Source organism: Leucopleurus acutus (assembly GCF_964270905.1).
Source record: "Leucopleurus acutus genome assembly, chromosome: 3".
NCBI classification, from domain to species: domain Eukaryota; kingdom Metazoa; phylum Chordata; class Mammalia; order Artiodactyla; family Delphinidae; genus Leucopleurus; species Leucopleurus acutus.
This window is the reverse complement of record NC_139145.1, coordinates 57,725,600-57,742,523: the sequence shown is the minus strand read 5'-3', so window position 1 is coordinate 57,742,523 and position 16,924 is coordinate 57,725,600. Positions and strand designations below refer to the sequence as shown.

At 50.2% G+C, this 16,924-nt stretch overlaps 1 protein-coding gene across 1 annotated transcript; it reads left to right on the top strand.

Annotated features, from left to right (window-relative positions):
- The first annotated feature begins 1,524 nt into the window (after positions 1-1,524).
- Positions 1,525-14,929, top strand: DELE1 (DAP3 binding cell death enhancer 1). The gene is made up of 13 exons (XM_082835998.1): positions 1,525-1,635; positions 2,344-2,458; positions 2,560-2,677; positions 4,713-4,860; positions 5,815-5,976; positions 6,219-6,307; positions 6,410-6,506; positions 9,363-9,505; positions 10,333-10,491; positions 10,585-10,677; positions 12,794-12,953; positions 13,704-13,943; positions 14,834-14,929. The coding sequence occupies exons 1-12, from the start codon at positions 1,605-1,607 to the stop codon at positions 13,940-13,942; spliced, it is 1,554 nt and encodes a 517-aa protein (XP_082692124.1). The 5' UTR covers positions 1,525-1,604; the 3' UTR covers position 13,943; positions 14,834-14,929.
- The last annotated feature ends 1,995 nt before the right edge of the window (positions 14,930-16,924 follow it).

Here is a 16,924-nt window from a genome sequence, read left to right as displayed (position 1 = left end):
TACTCAAATTTAAAGGTCCAACTCAAATGCAACTACTTTTCTGAACCCTTCCATGGTATCCCATAACCCAGTGATCTTGCTTCTACTGGAACATATCTATGCCTTTTGCGTACTCACCTCCTCTACCACTGCCATTAATAGCAACTTACATTCGTTAGGCTCTTACTATGTGCCGGGAACTATGCTAAACAGTTTAAATGTGTTGTTTAAGCCTCACAACAATTGCATGACGTATCCGTTTTCCTATTTTATAGGTCAAGAACCTGAGGCTTAAAGTGGTTAAGTAAACTGACCAAAAATACATAACAGGAAGTAAGAATCCATTCAAACCATTTGTGGGACTCCAGAGGCCACTCTTAAAACACTGGACCATGTCTTCCTGGAGGCTGCAAATGCTGGGATTCAAACCGTTTGTGGGACTCCAGAGGCCACTCTTAAAACACTGGATCATGTCTTCCTGGAGGCTACAAATGCTCTTTACTCCTCGGTCTTCTCAGATTCTAGGATGCTGGCTGACATATGGCTCAAAAATTGCTGAACAAATTAATACCATTGTCATACACATGCCTGGGTCTAAAAGTAGGTACCTCCAGTACTCTTTTACCCCAGATAGAGACTTCCATCAAACCAGAAGTCACTACCTGGGAGAAAGGAGGAGGGAGAAAGTGTAAGCAACTTATATTTGATTTTGAGGTCCTTTATTTCACGGATTCAGGTGTGGGGAAAGAGGACCGAGTCTTTGCCCAACAAAAGAATACACAGATAACTCTGGCTGGGTCTGAAGATGAGAGCTCTGATTAACAGGCGTGGGGGCAGGGAAGGGGCCAGTATCCTCTTTGGTATTTTGAAAGCAGCAATTCAAGTTGTTCTTGTCAAATCAGGAAGGACCAGTCGAGCTCACTCCATCTGACCCTATTACTGGGCAGACGGAGGCCCAGACAAGGGAAGGGCTCGGCCCGAGGCTACATGGCGAGACAAAGCTGGAGCCAGAGCTGGATCCCCCCGAATCGGAACCCCACTCGCAGTTTTCATCGCCTACCCAGTCGGGCAGCTCCAAGCAGATGGCCTTGGGCGGAAAGCTCGTACTACTGGTTTCCTCCGTCGGACCCTAAGGTTCCTCTCCTCCACCCACTGGGCCTGGTGTCTCCCACCTCCTCTAGCATCGGGGCCTGGGGAAGATTGTTCCCCCTCGAGTCTCCACGGTGTCTGCAAGGTCGTCTGGCACCACCGAGGCCGCTCTCGTCCCGCTTCTCAATGGTCCTTCTTCTGAGGCGGTTCAGCTTCGCCCCCTGCGACCCTCCTCCTCTGCACAACACCCCCCCCATTCTTATGCCGGCAGCAAAAGACACCTCTTCCACCGGAGGCCGGGCCCACATCCCCGTGCCCTTGTTCAAGTTCACCTCCCAGCTAGCCCCAGTACGCCTACACCTCCCACTTCCTTTCGCTGAGCGCCGTCCTTCCGGCTGGGCCCCCTTCTAATTGGCTGGCAGTGAGCTTCCTTGGGGACTCGGCCACTCCGAGGGCGCCACACAGGCCACTCTAGCCGCCGTCCCGGAGTTTGGCCGCGCTCTTTCGGCTGCGAGCTCTATGGTGTTGGCGATGACATGTGGCGGCTCCCGGGACTCCTGGGCCGAGGTAAGGGCCTTCGGCCGCGGGTCTTGCGGCAGCTGAGACTTGGAACTGAGGAGGGGGCGGGCCGGAGGACTGAGCCAAAGCAATAGTGGGCGGTGTTAGAGCGGAAGAGAGGCGGGGTCGTTAGGGGCCGCGCTGCACTCTGAGTCAAGGGGCCGTTCGAATTTGAGGTGTGGGCGTGGCTAGTAGGAAGAGGGTGGAACTTAGAGCCAAGGAGATGGGTGGAGCCATTGGAAGGGGGAGGAGCCAAGTACCCGGAGTTGGTGGGCGGAGTTCATGAAAGAGGAGTAGAGGCCAGTGCAGTAGGCGGGGCCAATGGGGTAGGCGGAGCCAATGAAAAGAGGCGCGATTTAGAGACAAAGAGCTACAAACCTTGAGCGAGAGTTTGTGTATGAATGTCTGGTCATTTTAGAACGGTGGTTGTCAGCCCTAGGAGGGCGTCAGAATCACCCGGGGAGCTTTTTCAAAATATTGATGCTCAACCCTGAATGATCCTAGTTTATTTGGCTCTGGGGTGGCACGCTGGAATCTGTACTAAGCAAAAGATCCCCACGTGTATGTATCCTTGTTTAAGAACCTCTGCAGAAGCAGGTGCCAGTGTTTCCTGGGTTCCTGGCGTGGGGCTCTGTCAAGGGTCAGAGGGAAGACTGGTGGGGCCACTGTTGCCTCAGTCCCGCTCATATCAAAGTGACTGATCCTTGCTCTGCACAGCTCTTCCCCGTCTCCTGGGACCTGGCCTCCGTGGGGTGACCTCCAAGTCCACCAGCCCAGATGGGCCTCAGGCTACCTCCTCCAACCTGCTGGTCCCTGTGCCCAGTTTCGACAGGTGAAAGACTGCCATTCCGTCACCCATGTGCTCCCCTAGCCCCCCTCTACTCCCACTTAGGACAGAACTTGATAGCCTCTGTTACATCTTACATCTTCTAGGTCTGGCCACCATGGCCCAGGCACAAGCAAGGGCCCAAGGTCCCATGGATGGAAGGCTGCCTTCCAGTGGATGTCTGCCCGTGACTCCCGGAACACATTGTGGGATGCCATATCATGGGTAAGTTTTCCCCAATCCTGTCCTTGTCCTTCAGTGTGGATGAGAATGATCCTGTATGGAAGTATAGCCTAGAAACAAGAGCTAGGACATCATTGTGGCCATACTCAAAATTTGAGTAACTCATGGCATTGGAGCATATTTGGGGAGATATTGCTACTCCCTTTCCCCCTGCTGCCCATGTATATATTCCTCCTTTCATTCAGTAAACATTTATTTAACACTTTCTTTGAGCCAGGCATTTTTTGCTAAGTACTAGGGACATAGCAGAGAACAAGGTAGATATGACTCTTGCCTTCCTGAATCTTATAATTAAATAATACTAAATAGCTAACTTTTAATTTATTAATGTATCTATATATGTCATCTTATTTAATCCTTACAAAATCTTGCAGAGGAAATATAATCTTTATTTTATAGATGAGAAAACTCAGGCTCTGAAACTTTAGGTAACACTCTTAAGGTCACACAGCTATTCAGTAGAGGAACCAGATTTTACTCTGGAGCTCGTGCTCTTAGCTACTATGCTCTACAGCTTGGTTGCTATACCTAGTATGGCTTGTAAAAGCACATAGTACATATCCTGACCCATGATCGTTGCTCAGTAAATATTTGTTAAATCTGATCTATAAAGGCAGAGGCTCAGTAACACGAGGTCTAACAAGGCAGAATCTTTGCCTCTTAGGTTCTGCTTATAAGATATTCTAAATGAAGTTGGCACTCACGTCACACTTGTCTCCATCACTTCTCATCCCTCTCACTTTCATGCTGCATACTTTGGGCAAGTGGCTTGACCTCTCTGAGCCTCAGTTGTCTCATCTGTAACTTGGTGTCATCAGCAGAGCTGAGACTGGAATGTGTCCATGCCAGGGACACTTCTCTCTGGGGAGCTATGGCCTAGGGGCATAACACACCCTGGGGAGGGATGTGTTCTCCCATTTTGTCGAAGATATGAACCCTAGGGCAATCCTATAGTGAGTCCTTCTAAAACTGGGTCTGCATCTCAGGGGTCCTGATGCCATCCCTCAGCTCTGTCACTACTACCTATGTGAAAGGGCCTGAGCACAAGCTTATCTCCAGTGATATGGATACGTGTCCCTGTTATTGACATTGCTGGGACCTTCTCTTCCTTCAGGTCTCAGCACACACATCACTTCTACAGACAGGCTTTCCTCTACTCCTGTCTTGTCAGGAGTCCCTCTTATGCCCTGTGTAAACTCTTGATTTGTTTCCTTAGCGGCATTTGGCATAATTTGTAGTTATTATATTATTTCTCTGTGTACTTGGATGTCGTCTTTCTCCCTCAGTGAAGGTATGAACTCCATGAGGGCAGAGACTGGGTCTGTCTTGTTTGCCATTGTATACAGTGCCTGTTGCAACAAATAAGTATTTGGGTGTCTTTTCTCGTACGTAACACAGGAAGGGACAGGGGAAACCAAGCAATCACTGGGCTAGGAGCTAGCTTAGGTCTTCTGCAGACCTGTTGGAGAAGAGACACCCACGACAAGCCTGTAGCTGTGAATGTGTGTGGTGGGGTGGCTTTGGGGTGGGGGAGGAGTTGTGCCAGGCTAGAGAAGGAGGGAGCCTGATGGGGAACTCTGACCCGTCTGCGTTTGGCTGCACGTGTGCCCAAGCCCAAACTTGCCGTGTTATCTTTTTGCCTGCTTAGATTTTGTTTATTCAGTCACTCGCTCAGGCGTTTATTCAGCATGCATTTATTAGTGCTGTATCTTAGTGCTCTGCTAGGCGCTGGGGATACATAGGTGAGCAAAACAGACATGGTTCCTCCCTCGTGGTGCTTAGAGACTAACAGGAGAGACAGACCTTGATGAGTAATTGTAGAGATGGCTGTTTAAGTACCAGTGTGATCAGGGCTCCATGGGGGAAGTTCGGGTGCTTACGAGAGTGCGCAGTGGGGGAGCGGCTACAGCCAGGAGTCAGGAAGGACTTCTCGAGGAAGTGATGTTGGAGATGTAGGCGGAGACTGAAGGAGCTGACTGGTGGAGAACTGTGTCCCCTGAAGTGCTGTCTTCCTCAGGGCACCCTGGCCGTGCTGGCCCTGCAGCTGGCAAGGCAGATCCACTTCCAGGCGTCCCTGCCAGCAGGACCTCGGCGAGCGGAGCGCTGCTTTTGGCGCAGTCCTCTGGACCGTTTCCTCTCATCTCCCTTGAGGCACCCGCGCTCCTGTGAGTTCTCAGTCCCGGGGACAGGAGAGCTGGGCTGGGAGTTTCTCTGGGCCAGGAAGCATCTCTGGACACACCTCAGGAAAAGAGCCGTCAGCAGCTCCTTGCCTCTCCTATCTGCAGTCAGAGGAAGAGGAATGGGAGGAAGGTCTGTTCACCCGGCGTGTGGGCCACGCCTGTCCTCCAGGCCCCTCCCATGTCCTCCCCTCCCCTTCCATTGACAGAGCCCCGCAGGGGTCCAGGTCATTTTAGATCCTAGGAGTGGCTTCCTGCCCACTCCTCAGCCAGTTAGGTCATTCTCTGGTCAGTCATTCATCAGTAATGAATGGCTATCATGTGCCATGGTACAGAGGCAATGCAGCATAGTGATTAAGGCTCTGGAGTCACACTGTCACGGTTCAAGCCCAGAACTGCTGATACTAGTTTGATGTCCCTGGATGAGTCACTTTTAACTTCCCTGTGCCTCAGTTTCTTCACCTATAGAATGGGGAAATAATAAAACCCACCCCCACAGGTTTCTTGGAAGGACTAAATGAGTTAATACATGTCGAGGACTTAGAACAGTGCCTGGCATGTAGTATGTGCTCAGTAAGTAGCGGTTTAAGTTCTTGCCCTTAGTATTATGATTATAATCATAATCAGTATTAACCATCAAACTAAGTGCTAAGTGCTGGGGCTAGAACAGTGAATAAAGTAGATCCCTCCCTGCGACCGGAAGAATTCAAGCCAAGGAGCGATTTATGCTTGGGGTGTGGGGATCAGCATAAATGCGGGCCCCTCTCCACCCCTGCGGAGGGAAGCCAGCCAAGGAAATGGAGGAGGAGGCATGTGAAGGACATGTCTCAGGAGTTTCTAGATTCTTCCTTTGGTCCACGAAGCCTCAGGGAGGGCTCAGTCAGCCCCAGCAGGCTGAACCTCTCCCCTTCTGATGTGACTGCTCTCATTGGCTCTTTCCAGCACTGCGGAGACACATTCTGCCCAGCCCTGATAGCCCGGCTCCCAGGCACACTGGCCTCAGGGAACTCAGGCTGGGCCAGGAAGAACCCTCCACTCGGCCTGAGAGCATCTCTTCACCCAGCTCCTTGAGAACAACTGGTCTTCAGGGTGCCTCTGAGGAAGGTATGGTCCCACCTCCTAAAATCAGCAGAAGGCGGTGGTGGGGTGGGGAGTTGGGCAGATGGACATTTGTTGCTGCATATGCCACACTGGGGAATTGTCATTCCTGTGAGCCCCCATGCTTTTTGGGGCAATTTGGAATGATTTTGGTTCCTGGCAGTGGTGCTGGATGGAGGGCTCTGTGGACTGGGGGAGTGAGAGAAAAGGAGAACTAACACCTTCCTCCTTTGCCTTTTCCCTTGCAGATCCCAGTGACGCCGGCTTCCTGCATGCCAGCAGTAGCTTCAAGTCCAAGGCAAAGCCAGCCCAGCCTCAGCCCACTGGCGAAAAGCAGGTATTGTCCAGATTTGGCCACCTGGATCCCCGTAACATTCCCCTAGACAGGTGGCAATCCCAGTGAACTGTCCCATGATGAGTCTTTATATTTCTTCCCCAGGAACAAGATAAATCAAAAAGTCTTTCCCTTGAGGAGGCCATGACTTCCATTCAGCAGCTCTTCCAGCTCAGTGTTTCCATCGCTTTCAACTTCCTGGGTAACTGGGTGGACCCTGTCTCAAGGAGGGTGGATGGGAAAATGGAAAGGGTATGCGGTAGGTCAAGTAGAGTCAGGGCAGGGAGTGGTTTACATAAGAGAGAGTTTGTTTTCTCCCAGGTAGGTCGACCAAATCTGGCCTGGTGGCACAGTGGTGTCAGGGACCTATTCTCAGTCAGATGGTTCTGCCCTTCTTAAAATGGGCTCCCATCTCAAGGTTCAGTTTGCCTCATATCCAAATTCTAGCTAGCTAGAAGGGAAAGGTGGGAAAACTAAAGGACCACTCCTCCCCAACCTAAAAGTTACACAAATCATTGTCCAGAATGAAGGCTCACGGCCTTACCTAGTCACAGAGGAGCCTGGAAAATAGAGTCCTTAGCTGAATGACCATGTGCTTACCTGAAAATTCGGTTACTGTGTCAGAAGGAGAAAATAAATCTCGAATGACACCTTGAATTTTCTGCCGCACTTAGGCAAGAACAGGCTCCTGAGATTTGGAGCAGGCCCTCAAGTGCCCTTCCTTACCCACATCTGGAGACTCCAGATTCCTCTCCACCATTTGTCCTATTCTCTGCAGTGACTTGGCTTCTTTCAGGCCTTCTCATGTGGAGACCCAGACTGCCAGCAGCATCTCCTGGACTCTAGTGGGCAAGTGAGTGAGAGGCTAGGATTCATTCAGTACAAATGTATTAAGCATTCACCTTTGGTTAGGCCTTAGTTTAGGTGTTGGGGGTACAGTGATTCACAAGACAAAGTCCTTGCTCTCATGGAGCTTCCATGTGAGTTGAGGGAGAGAAAAACGGCAAACCGGTAAACAAATAAAAAAGGGAATTTCAGGGCTTCCCTGATGGCGCAGTGGTTGAGAGTCCGCCTGCTGATGCAGGGGACAGGGGTTCGTGCCCTGGTCCGGGAAGATCCCACATGCCGCGGAGCCATGGCCGCTGAGCCTGCACGTCCGGAGCCTGTGCTCTGCAACGGGAGAGGCCACAACAGTGAGAGGCTCGCATACCGCAAAAAAACCCCCCCAAAACAAAGAGTATTTCAGATAGTGATAAATGTTATGGAGAAAATTAAACAGGGGAATGCATTAGTGACTTGGGCAAGGAGCAGCTCTGATTTGGAAGGCCTCGCGGATGGAAAGATCCTTGACCAGACTGACAAAAACAAGCCAGTCTTGTTTCCATCTGGAAAAAGCTTTCCAAGTAAAGGGAACCGCAAATGCAAAGGTCCTGAGGCAAGATTGAGTTTTGTTTGTTAAAGGAACAAAGAAAAGGGTGAGCGTGGTTGTAGTTTAGCGATCACCAGGAAAGTAGAAAGAGATGAAGTCAGAGAAGCAGGCAGGGGCCAGATCAGATCAGGCCTTCTGAGCCGTGGTGGCGTATGGTGCTTCTGAGCGAGCCAGGAAGCCATTGGAGTGTTTTACGCTGGAGCAGGAAGTGGGGGTAGTCATGTGATCTGATTTACTTTTCCAAAGATCTCTCTGCCTGCTGTGTAGACAGACGCAGGTCATAGGAATGCCAGAGGGGAAACAGGAGACTAGATTGGAACTGTTACTGATGGCTAAGCAAAACATGATGGTGACTTGGTTTAGGTTAGAGGCAGAGGATCCGGTGTGGGGGATGGGGACAGGGTGGGATCCTGTGCCCTCTCGAGTCTTCTCCTCAAGAACAGAGGGCTCTGTGAGCCCTTGACAGTGAGTTTTCAGGCAGCCAGGAGGTGACTCATTCACTGCTGGCCGAATGGAGCCCGGCTTCTGCCTCATTGGCTTTTTGTGATTTTTCATGGGCAGACAGTCTTCCGCGAATTTTCTTGCCCATTCCTTCCTTCATATGCATATTCATTTATTCAGCAAGTGCTAAGCACTGTGGCAGAACACAAAGGGAGCATAAGCCATAATCATATTTTGCATTTGTATAGAGCTTTCACCCTATGCAAAGTTATTTCTTCTACATTCTTTTTCTGCTTCTGCCTCCAGGATTTTACAGTCTAATTGAGGAGACAGGGCTTGTACTCTTGAAACAGTTCAGTTCCTAGAAAAAGGCTTGTGTGTGAAGTAAGTGCCGAAAGAGTGTTTAAAGCCTGAGTGTGGTCTGAAGATTCTAGAGCAGAAACAGGTTGGGAAGGTCTGATGATAGAGGCAGAAAAAGGTATCCCAGGCAGGAGAAACAGGTTGAGCAAAGGCTTAGAGTTGAGAGTAGGCTGTGCTCAGCCCCTTCCCTGTTTTCCTTTTCGTTTGGATGATAAAGAGAACATGGGCTTTGGAGCTGGGCTCTCTTTCTTATATTCTCTCACAGTGTCCTCATAAAGCAAGATTGACAGTGTCAGCTGAATCAGTTATGTTATGTTGGTTACAAGCAGCCTAAAGCCACTTTGGCTAACCTAAGCACAAAAGGAATCTATTGGGATCTGTCGACTTGCCAAGCCTCAGAAAGGACAGGAATCAGAGAGGCTCCAGGGATGCATGCGGCAGTAACTGAGAAACAGCGTCTTCAGAGTGCTGCCATCAGAATAAACCTGCGGAAGCTGTTTTCTTTCCTGTTGCAGCCAGATCAAGATTCAGATTCCTGAGAGAGGGTCTCATTGGTTGGGAAGAGGGCAGGCACATTGATTGACAGCACTGCCCGGAAGGCTGTTCCCAAAGGGAAATTAGGATGTTGTTACCAAGAGGAGGATGGTGTACAGGAGGGCAGAACCCACTGATACCTATGGCAAACCAGTGAAATATTCAGAGGATGGAAGTGCATACGAAGTGTCTAAAAAAAAAAGGAAAAGAAAGGAAGGAGCATGTGGGTATCTGACTAAGAATGTGGGGAAGTTCACAGAGGAAGCTGTGTTTACGCCTAGTGCTTTCTTACAGGGACAGAGAACATGAGGGATGGAGACTACATGGCAGCCTTTTCTTACTTCCAGAAAGCAGCAGACCGTGGCTACAGCAAAGCGCAGTACAATGTGGGCTTGTGTCACGAGCACGGCAGAGGCACCCCCAGGGACCTCGGCAAGGTACTACACTTCCTCCCTGCCCCCAGGCCCATGGCCTGTGCTGCACCGCCCAGAGTGACCTCCAGAAATGAGCAGTGGGCAGGGCTTGGGAAAGTCCAGCTTCTCTCTTCCAGCCCGGAGGGAAAACTAAGAAAGAAGTCTCCAGCTTCTAGGAATTTAGACTCAAAACACAGGAAGGTCGGGGACCTTGTCTTTCTTCTTTGCAGCTGTATCCTCACGACCTAGAACATTACCTTGATGAATGGATCAATTAATTCTAAAAAGTAGGATAAGTATGCATAGATGTTATATATAAGAATTTATATATAACAGTTTCTTAGAATTGTATACGATGGCCAAAAAATGGGAAGAAACTTGAAGTTCCTTCAACAGAGAATTGGTTAATAACATCTATGTGGGCCTTAAAAACGATATGCTAGATCTATATTTATTTGCAGGGAAAGATATTCATGGTGTATTGTTAAATGAAAAAGAATAGGTTACAAAAAATAGTGAGTGTAGTTTTCTCTCTCCCTTTCTTCCTACACACACAGACATACACACACACATTTATATATGTGTGTGAGTGTATATTAACATATTTGTGTATATATGTTAATACATACAGTACCGGGGGGGTAAGAAATTTGCAAGATTGTACACTAAAATGTTAACAGAGAATGATCTTTAGGAGGCAGGATTTCTTGGAATTTTGTTTCTATTTTTGGCTTCTCTGTATTTTCTGACTAATCTATAGTGATTATGTGTTATTTAATTAAACACTTCACTCCATAAAAAGGCAGCGTACAGAGTTATCAGTTGACTGGATGTTTTTCCCTTTGCCCCAGGCAGCCTCTTACTACCAGCTGGCTGCCAGCCAGGGCCACAACCTGGCTCAGTACCGCTATGCCAGGTGCCTGCTGCAGGATCCAGCCTCCTCGTGGGACCCTGAGCAGCAGAGGGCAGTGTCCATGCTGAAGCATGCTGCAGACTCAGGCTTGAGAGAGGTGAGTGCCATTGGTGGGGTCACTCCTGGGCACTTGGGGCAGGTGGGGCCTGGCAGTGACTAAGATACCTTTTTCCTTCCTCCTTGACCACAGGCCCAAGCTTTTCTCGGGGTGCTCTTCACCAAGGAGGCATACCTGGACGAGCAGAGAGCCGTGAAATATCTTTGGCTTGCAGCCAACAGTGGGGTATGAGGTGTCCATATCCAGGCATGACGGGGATCAAGTCTGATAAAGGAAGGGATTTTGGAACTGGTACCGTGCCTAGGAGACGGTTGATAAGAGCATTGGGCTGGCTTCAAGCCTTAACTCTTGCTGACTTACTGTGTGCCCCTTGGACAGGTCCAGTGGTGTGCTGGCACTGGCTTGTACCAGCCTGCGAGAATTGTTCTTAGCTTGAAATCAGCTACGGGGAGAGCATTAGCATTAGAATTGCCAAATGCTACAAAACAGGGCTTTTTCCCCTGGAGAGCTGGTTGTTAAACATTTACTAGCATACTACTGGGCTGGTCACTTCTTGTCTTCCTCATCTCTAAGATTGGGATACTAATGCCTGCCTGACCTGTCTACCACTTCACAGGGTTGTCGTGAGGATCAAAATCTGAGATAATAAGTGTGAAAGTGCTTTGTAAAGTGTACACATGGAAGGTGCATCGTCACAAGTGGCTTAGTCCAGGGAAGTCAGAAGACGCGTGAGGTGAAGACATTGAGCAGTTTGGCGGGGTAGAGGATGTCTGGTTGTCTGTCACCTAGGGGTTGGCATCCAGGCAGCATGGAGTTTGTTCCACAGAGCATTAGTTCCATGGAACGTTTATAAATCATACGAGGGAAAAATGGTCAGATGGGTTTGGGAAATACTTTGTTAAACAGGTATCTTTAATGCAGGAAATCTCAGAGCTTTACGTCACTGTGAATTACTGAAAAGGCATCTGTGGGTTTGCTGTATCCTCAAGTGTCTTTGACCAGTATATTTTTTGAGTTGTATCTTAAAGGACCAGGAGCCCTGGGTTAAAGCCAGCAGTGGCCATGCACTAGAATTTCCCAGCATAGGGGCTGCTGCTTCTCTTTACTTCCTGGCCAACACAGTGATAGCGTGATTGAACTCTTGGGCATCAGAATACTTCTCCTTTTTCACTCTGTGTTGTCCAAAGTATCTGCAGTAGCCATCAAAAGGGGACCAATGTCATCAAACAGTACCTGCCTCTGTGCCTGTCTTTCTATGAAAGAGCCCCAGAGTCTTCCTTGGGCTCAGTGGGTTGTGTGACCATGTGTGGGACAAGCCTGGGGGCACCCTGGCTGGCATTAGTCACCCAGCACGCCAGGAGAAGTGCACAAAGGGATGTTGTGTAACACACACATAACAGCATGGGTGTTTTGGCCTGACTGTCCTAAGCTGGCCTGTAGCCATGAGTCCACCATATTTATTACATAGACTTTGACCTACATGTTACAGAAACTCTTTAGAGGGTAGAAGAGAAATAGAACCATGGTTGGGAGATTGAATATAATGAAAATATTCATTACAGAGAGGGAGAGATGAATGATGTGGGCAACTAAAGTTGTGAAAATAATAACACTAATCTAAGCACTTTCCACATATTGACACATTTAATCCTCACGACAGGGTAATAAGGTAGGTGCTCTTATTATGCCTGCTTTACAGATGAGGAAACTGAGGCACAGAGACACAGAGTATGATGCCCGAGGTTACACAGCTGGTAAGTGGTGGAGCCAAGATTGGAACCCAGGCGTCTGGCTGTAGAGACTGGGCTCCTATTCCCTACCTGATACTGCCTCTCCCAGGAGCCTAATTCTCAGTGAGAGGGGAGAGAGGATCCAGAGCCAGGGACAAAGAGATTAAACATGTTCTCTGTAATGTATGCTTTGTAGCTCTCTGGGTAGAGATCAGGAAGGCATTCAGGGCCTTCGGAAGCCCAGCCTCCACCCTTGCTCCTGGCTCTTTCAGGATAACATAGGAGCCCGACTCCCTGGGCTCCCAGAGCAGGGCCAAGTGCTTCCCGCAGCCTTCACTTCTGCACACTTTCAGCACCATCCTCAGCACGAGAAGCCTCCACGCTGCTCTGGCCGGAAGCTCCCTGGGTGGAGGGATCCCGTGTCCTCTGTTCTGGGCCTCTGGCTCTTCACAGTTGAGATCCCTTGGTCCAGGGAGGGTTGCAGCTGGGCCTGACCCTGCAGGGGTGAAGCACCGGCCTGCTGACTGCTGCACCTTCCTCCTGCCCCAGCGTTTCAGTTCTTCAGTCCTGCATACGTGGGCATTTGTGTGTCTGTCCGTCTTCTCCTTTAGGATTCACAGAGCAGGTACCACTTGGGAATTTGCTATGAGAAGGGCCTTGGTGTGCAGAGGAATCTGGGAGAGGCTGTGAGATGCTACCAGCAGTCAGCAGCTCTGGGGAATGCGCCTGCCCAGGAGAGGCTGCGGACCCTCTCTTCCATGGAGGCAGCAGGTACAGATGAGAGTCAAAGCCAGCAGGTGCCTCCCCGAGCTCAGTACCCTGTGACGGAGAAGGGGGTGGCAGTAGCCTTTGGTCTCTTTGTTACTTCTGCTCCATTGGTGGGAACGAGCACAGCTTTTTGAGTCAGACAAATCAAACCTGAGTTTTAAAACCCTGCTCCATTCCTGAACTTGGCCTGTATGTCTTTGCACCTCTGTTTCTTCACCTCTGAAAACTCATTAGATTGTAAAGATTAAATGAGATGGGACTTCAGTGGTGGCGCAGTGGTTAAGCATCTGCCTGCCAATGCAGGGGACACGGGTTTGAGCCCTGGTGCGGGAAGATCCCACATGCCGCGGAGCAACAAAGCCCGTGCGCCACAACTACCGAGCCTGCGCTCTAGAGCCCGTGAGCCACAACTACTGAGCCCACGTGCCTAGAGCCCGTGCTCCACAACAAGAGAAGCCACCGCACTGAGATTAAATGAGATGACAGCAAAGGGCTTAGCACAGCCTGGCACACAGTAGGTGTTGAATAAATGGTAGTCATTCCAATGACTTGTCAGGAGAGACACCATCCCAAGGCTGCCTCCGTGCCCTGACTTACCATCTAGGGCTCTGGGAGCCCTGCTCACTCCTGACTCATTCGGGCTGACCTGGGTTAGTAGTGCCAGGGGAACCAAGTCCTTTAAGAAGCCCCTGCTCCAAAGTAGGAGTCTAAGAACACAGCCTGAGTAAGAGTTGCTCTCGCCTCTCCTCGCAGCCCCGGGGCCCAGCGACCTGGCAGTGAGAGGATTGAAGTCGTTTTCCAGCCCCTCCCTCTGCAGCCTGAACACCTTGCTGGCAGGAGCCTCGCGCCTGCCACATGCCTCCAGCACAGGGAACCTTGGCCTCCTCTATAGAAACGCTCGTCTCAGAACCAGCCCCGGATCCCCCAGCAGGGCTGTTCTCCCACACCCCTACCCCTTGGAAAGGAGTCTCGTCAGACTGGGTTTTGGCTAAGGTGAGATAAAATGCAGCCACCGGTACCTCTCACTGGTGCTGGGGGGAGGGGCGGGCAGGGAGGAGATGGGATGCAGCAAAAAAAACAGGGTGTCAGTATCCCTTTACAGGGTAGAAATTCCATGGGGGCTCAGGTTCCCAAGCAATTTCAAGTGCATGGCTAATAAATGACTTTGACCATTTCCCCTAGCTGGTAGCCTCAGCCTCACAAATGGGCAGTGGACACATTCATTTTTTGGCCATGCCACACGGCTTGTGAGGATCTTAGTTCCCCAATCAGGGATTGAACCCGCGGCCTCAGTAGTGAAAGCGCCGAGCCCTAACCACTGGACTGCCAGGGAATTCCCCATTCACAGTCATTTCTGTTCTGTGCATAAAAAAGATTCGTTCAGTGACCTGTGAAAAACTTTGCTGAAGGGTCCAGGGACCCTGGTCCTCGCCTTAGCCTTTGCCTTGGAGCAAATCCCTTCCCGTCCCCCTTGCCAGTCTTCGATTTCCTCAGGCTTAGACCACATCATTTTTTGCCAGCGTCTGATGTGTGTGCCTCCAGTGCTTCACCAGAGGATTTTAGGTAGTATTCAAACTAATATTTTAAAATTTTAGTGTTTGTATATTAAAATATATTATAAAAATGCGATTAGCATGTCATAGTGTCACAGATATTAAAAATAATGAATCAAGTAGAGAAAAAACGTTGTGACATTGCGTAAAGGGGAGCACAGATCCAGAAGTCATGGGGTGGTTTCACGAATGCCTGAAACTCAGGAAACGCTGAATGACGTCCGCTTTTGTTCATCCCCAATGGATTCCCGACTGTCTCCATTTCACCTTTGATGTGGAGGGAAGGAGTTTAGTGTCTAAATGCCTGATGTAGCTGCTTGACTTTTTCAGACCTTCGCACTTCACTCAGCCCTAGAGATGGAGCCTGCGAGTTCTCAGAGAGATACCACAACTTGAATCCCAGAGAAGAGGCCAGATGTTCACCCGCCTTCCCAAAGAACCTTAAGTACCTGCCCAGCACAGTACAGAAGAAGAAAGTGTGTAAAGATCCAGGTTCTGGCCACGTCACCTTGAAGCAGTGGCCTGACTTGCTGTGTTGTTTCCTCAATTGTAGCCCAAGGGCAGCGGTGTCTGCCCTCCTACCCTCCAGGGCTGTGTAGGGCATTGCACTGCGGAAAGGATGTTGGTGCTCACTTAGGCCTGAGGAGGCAGAGTGATGCCCATGGTTACCTGGCTTTATGAGTCACCAGCCCAGGACAAGGACCCCAGCCTCCCAACTCCTGGCCCAGGGCTCTTTTTTTGCACAGTTCTCACTGTAATTTTAGGTGAAAGCGTTACTATCATCCTGCCGATACGAGGGGGTAAATGGCAATTGGGCCCTTGGAGTCTTGGAGCAGGAGAGTATAGATTTTGAGCTCCTCTTTTGTGAAAGGTTTGTGCCAGAAATGGATGGGAGTTTAATAAAACTGGTATTGGATTGTCTCATCACTCTTGCCCTTGAGTATGTTGGGGAAAGCCAGGGAGACGGGCAGGGGAAGCAGAAAGCCGAGGCTCCATCCTCATCTCTAAACTCTCCATTAACCAATTTAAAGGGTCTTAAAAGCTTCTCCGAGAGAGAGACATAGCAAGAAATGATTTCTGAGTCAACGCTAATGATTCCAATTACTGAATCTGTGCATAGCTGTTCCCCGGCTTCTGGATGTTAGCCCAAGTTCAATAGCAGAGATGTGGTTGAGAACAGGGGGTGGGAGGGACTGAGGCCCAAACCCCCTAGGAACTGTCCAAAGGCGAAAAACCACCCAGCATGGCCAGCTCAAAGCGGGGAGGATTTGAGGAGGGGAGTTGTCCACATTTCCCTGTCTGCTGCCCGGCCCCCTCCCCAGCCTCTAGTGGTCTCATCACACTTTTCCCAGCAACTTCCTCTCACTGCTGGAGCCCTAAGCTTCCTCCAGCTCGAGCGCCTCTCCTGCCCTCTGCTCCCTTTCCAGGGTTGCCCTGCACACTGGCCTCACCCCCACGGGTCCCCTCATGTGGCTTTCTTCCACAGATGGCTCCTTGGAAGCAGGGACTTTGTCTTTGGATTCCAGTATCCTCAGCACTTAGCACAAGGTCCCGTCGTGCAGGTAAGGGCTCAATACACACATTGGTTAAAGCTCCGGTTTTTAAGCTGTGCAGCGCACTAATCTCTCTGCAAAAAAAAAAAAGATTTCTGTGGTCAAATAAGTTTGGGAAACAGTGTACTAGACGTCCCCTTTTTATAGATGCACGATGCACGTCAGCATATTCAAGGTTCCAAGAAGTCCTGCAGTAAAGAACTTGGTTAACCCAGTGCTTCCCTCATAGAGTCAGGCGCAGAGCCCGGCTCCCTGCAGATCGCCGATGAAACTTCCTGGGGGCACCCTCTGTGTAAAGTAAAGTGTCACTTCCTACCTTCCCGTGGAACTCCACTTGCCAGCCTCTTCCCCTCCTGTTGTCACTTGGGGTTCTCCGATTATGGGCTCCTCTGGCCATGCCTGGGGCAGGGGGGCAGTTCGCACAGTCCGGGGACCCAGGGCCTTCTGTGTTGATGGCCAAATAGGGTTCTCCCTCCCTCTCCGTCGTTATAAGTTAAGTGCTTATCCAATTTAGGGTACCAAATGTGGAGGGAGGATATTTTTAAGCTCTCCTTGTGGAGCAGGAAGGATGGAAGAGTCGTGAGAGAAATGCTATCAAGGGGCCAAGAATCCTCTCTGTTCAGTCCCTACGGTCTCTGTACTGCCCAGGGGATGGGCTTCCTCGCAGACCCTGGAACTGCTGTGCTTTTGCCATTAAAATTCCGTTATTAATGACTCATTGTTAGTGCCCTGAAAGGAAATGTGAGGGGAGGCTAGGGAGGTGGCCTTTGTTAGCAGGGCCAGCCTGGGTCAGGACGACCCGAGGTTCGAGCCCTGATGCCCTCAGCAACGAGCCCTTTGCGCAAGGCTCTGCTGCCTCAGTTTCCTC

Bases quoted from the DNA above. Each gene is read 5' to 3' on its own strand.
- DELE1 (XM_082835998.1), top strand. From the start codon at position 1,605: ATGTGGCGGCTCCCGGGACTCCTGGGCCGAG. The intron at 1,636-2,343 runs GTAAGGGCCTTC...TGCTCTGCACAG, and splicing joins CCCGGGACTCCTGGGCCGAG to CTCTTCCCCGTCTCCTGGGA. The intron at 6,308-6,409 runs GTATTGTCCAGA...TTTCTTCCCCAG, and splicing joins AGCCCACTGGCGAAAAGCAG to GAACAAGATAAATCAAAAAG.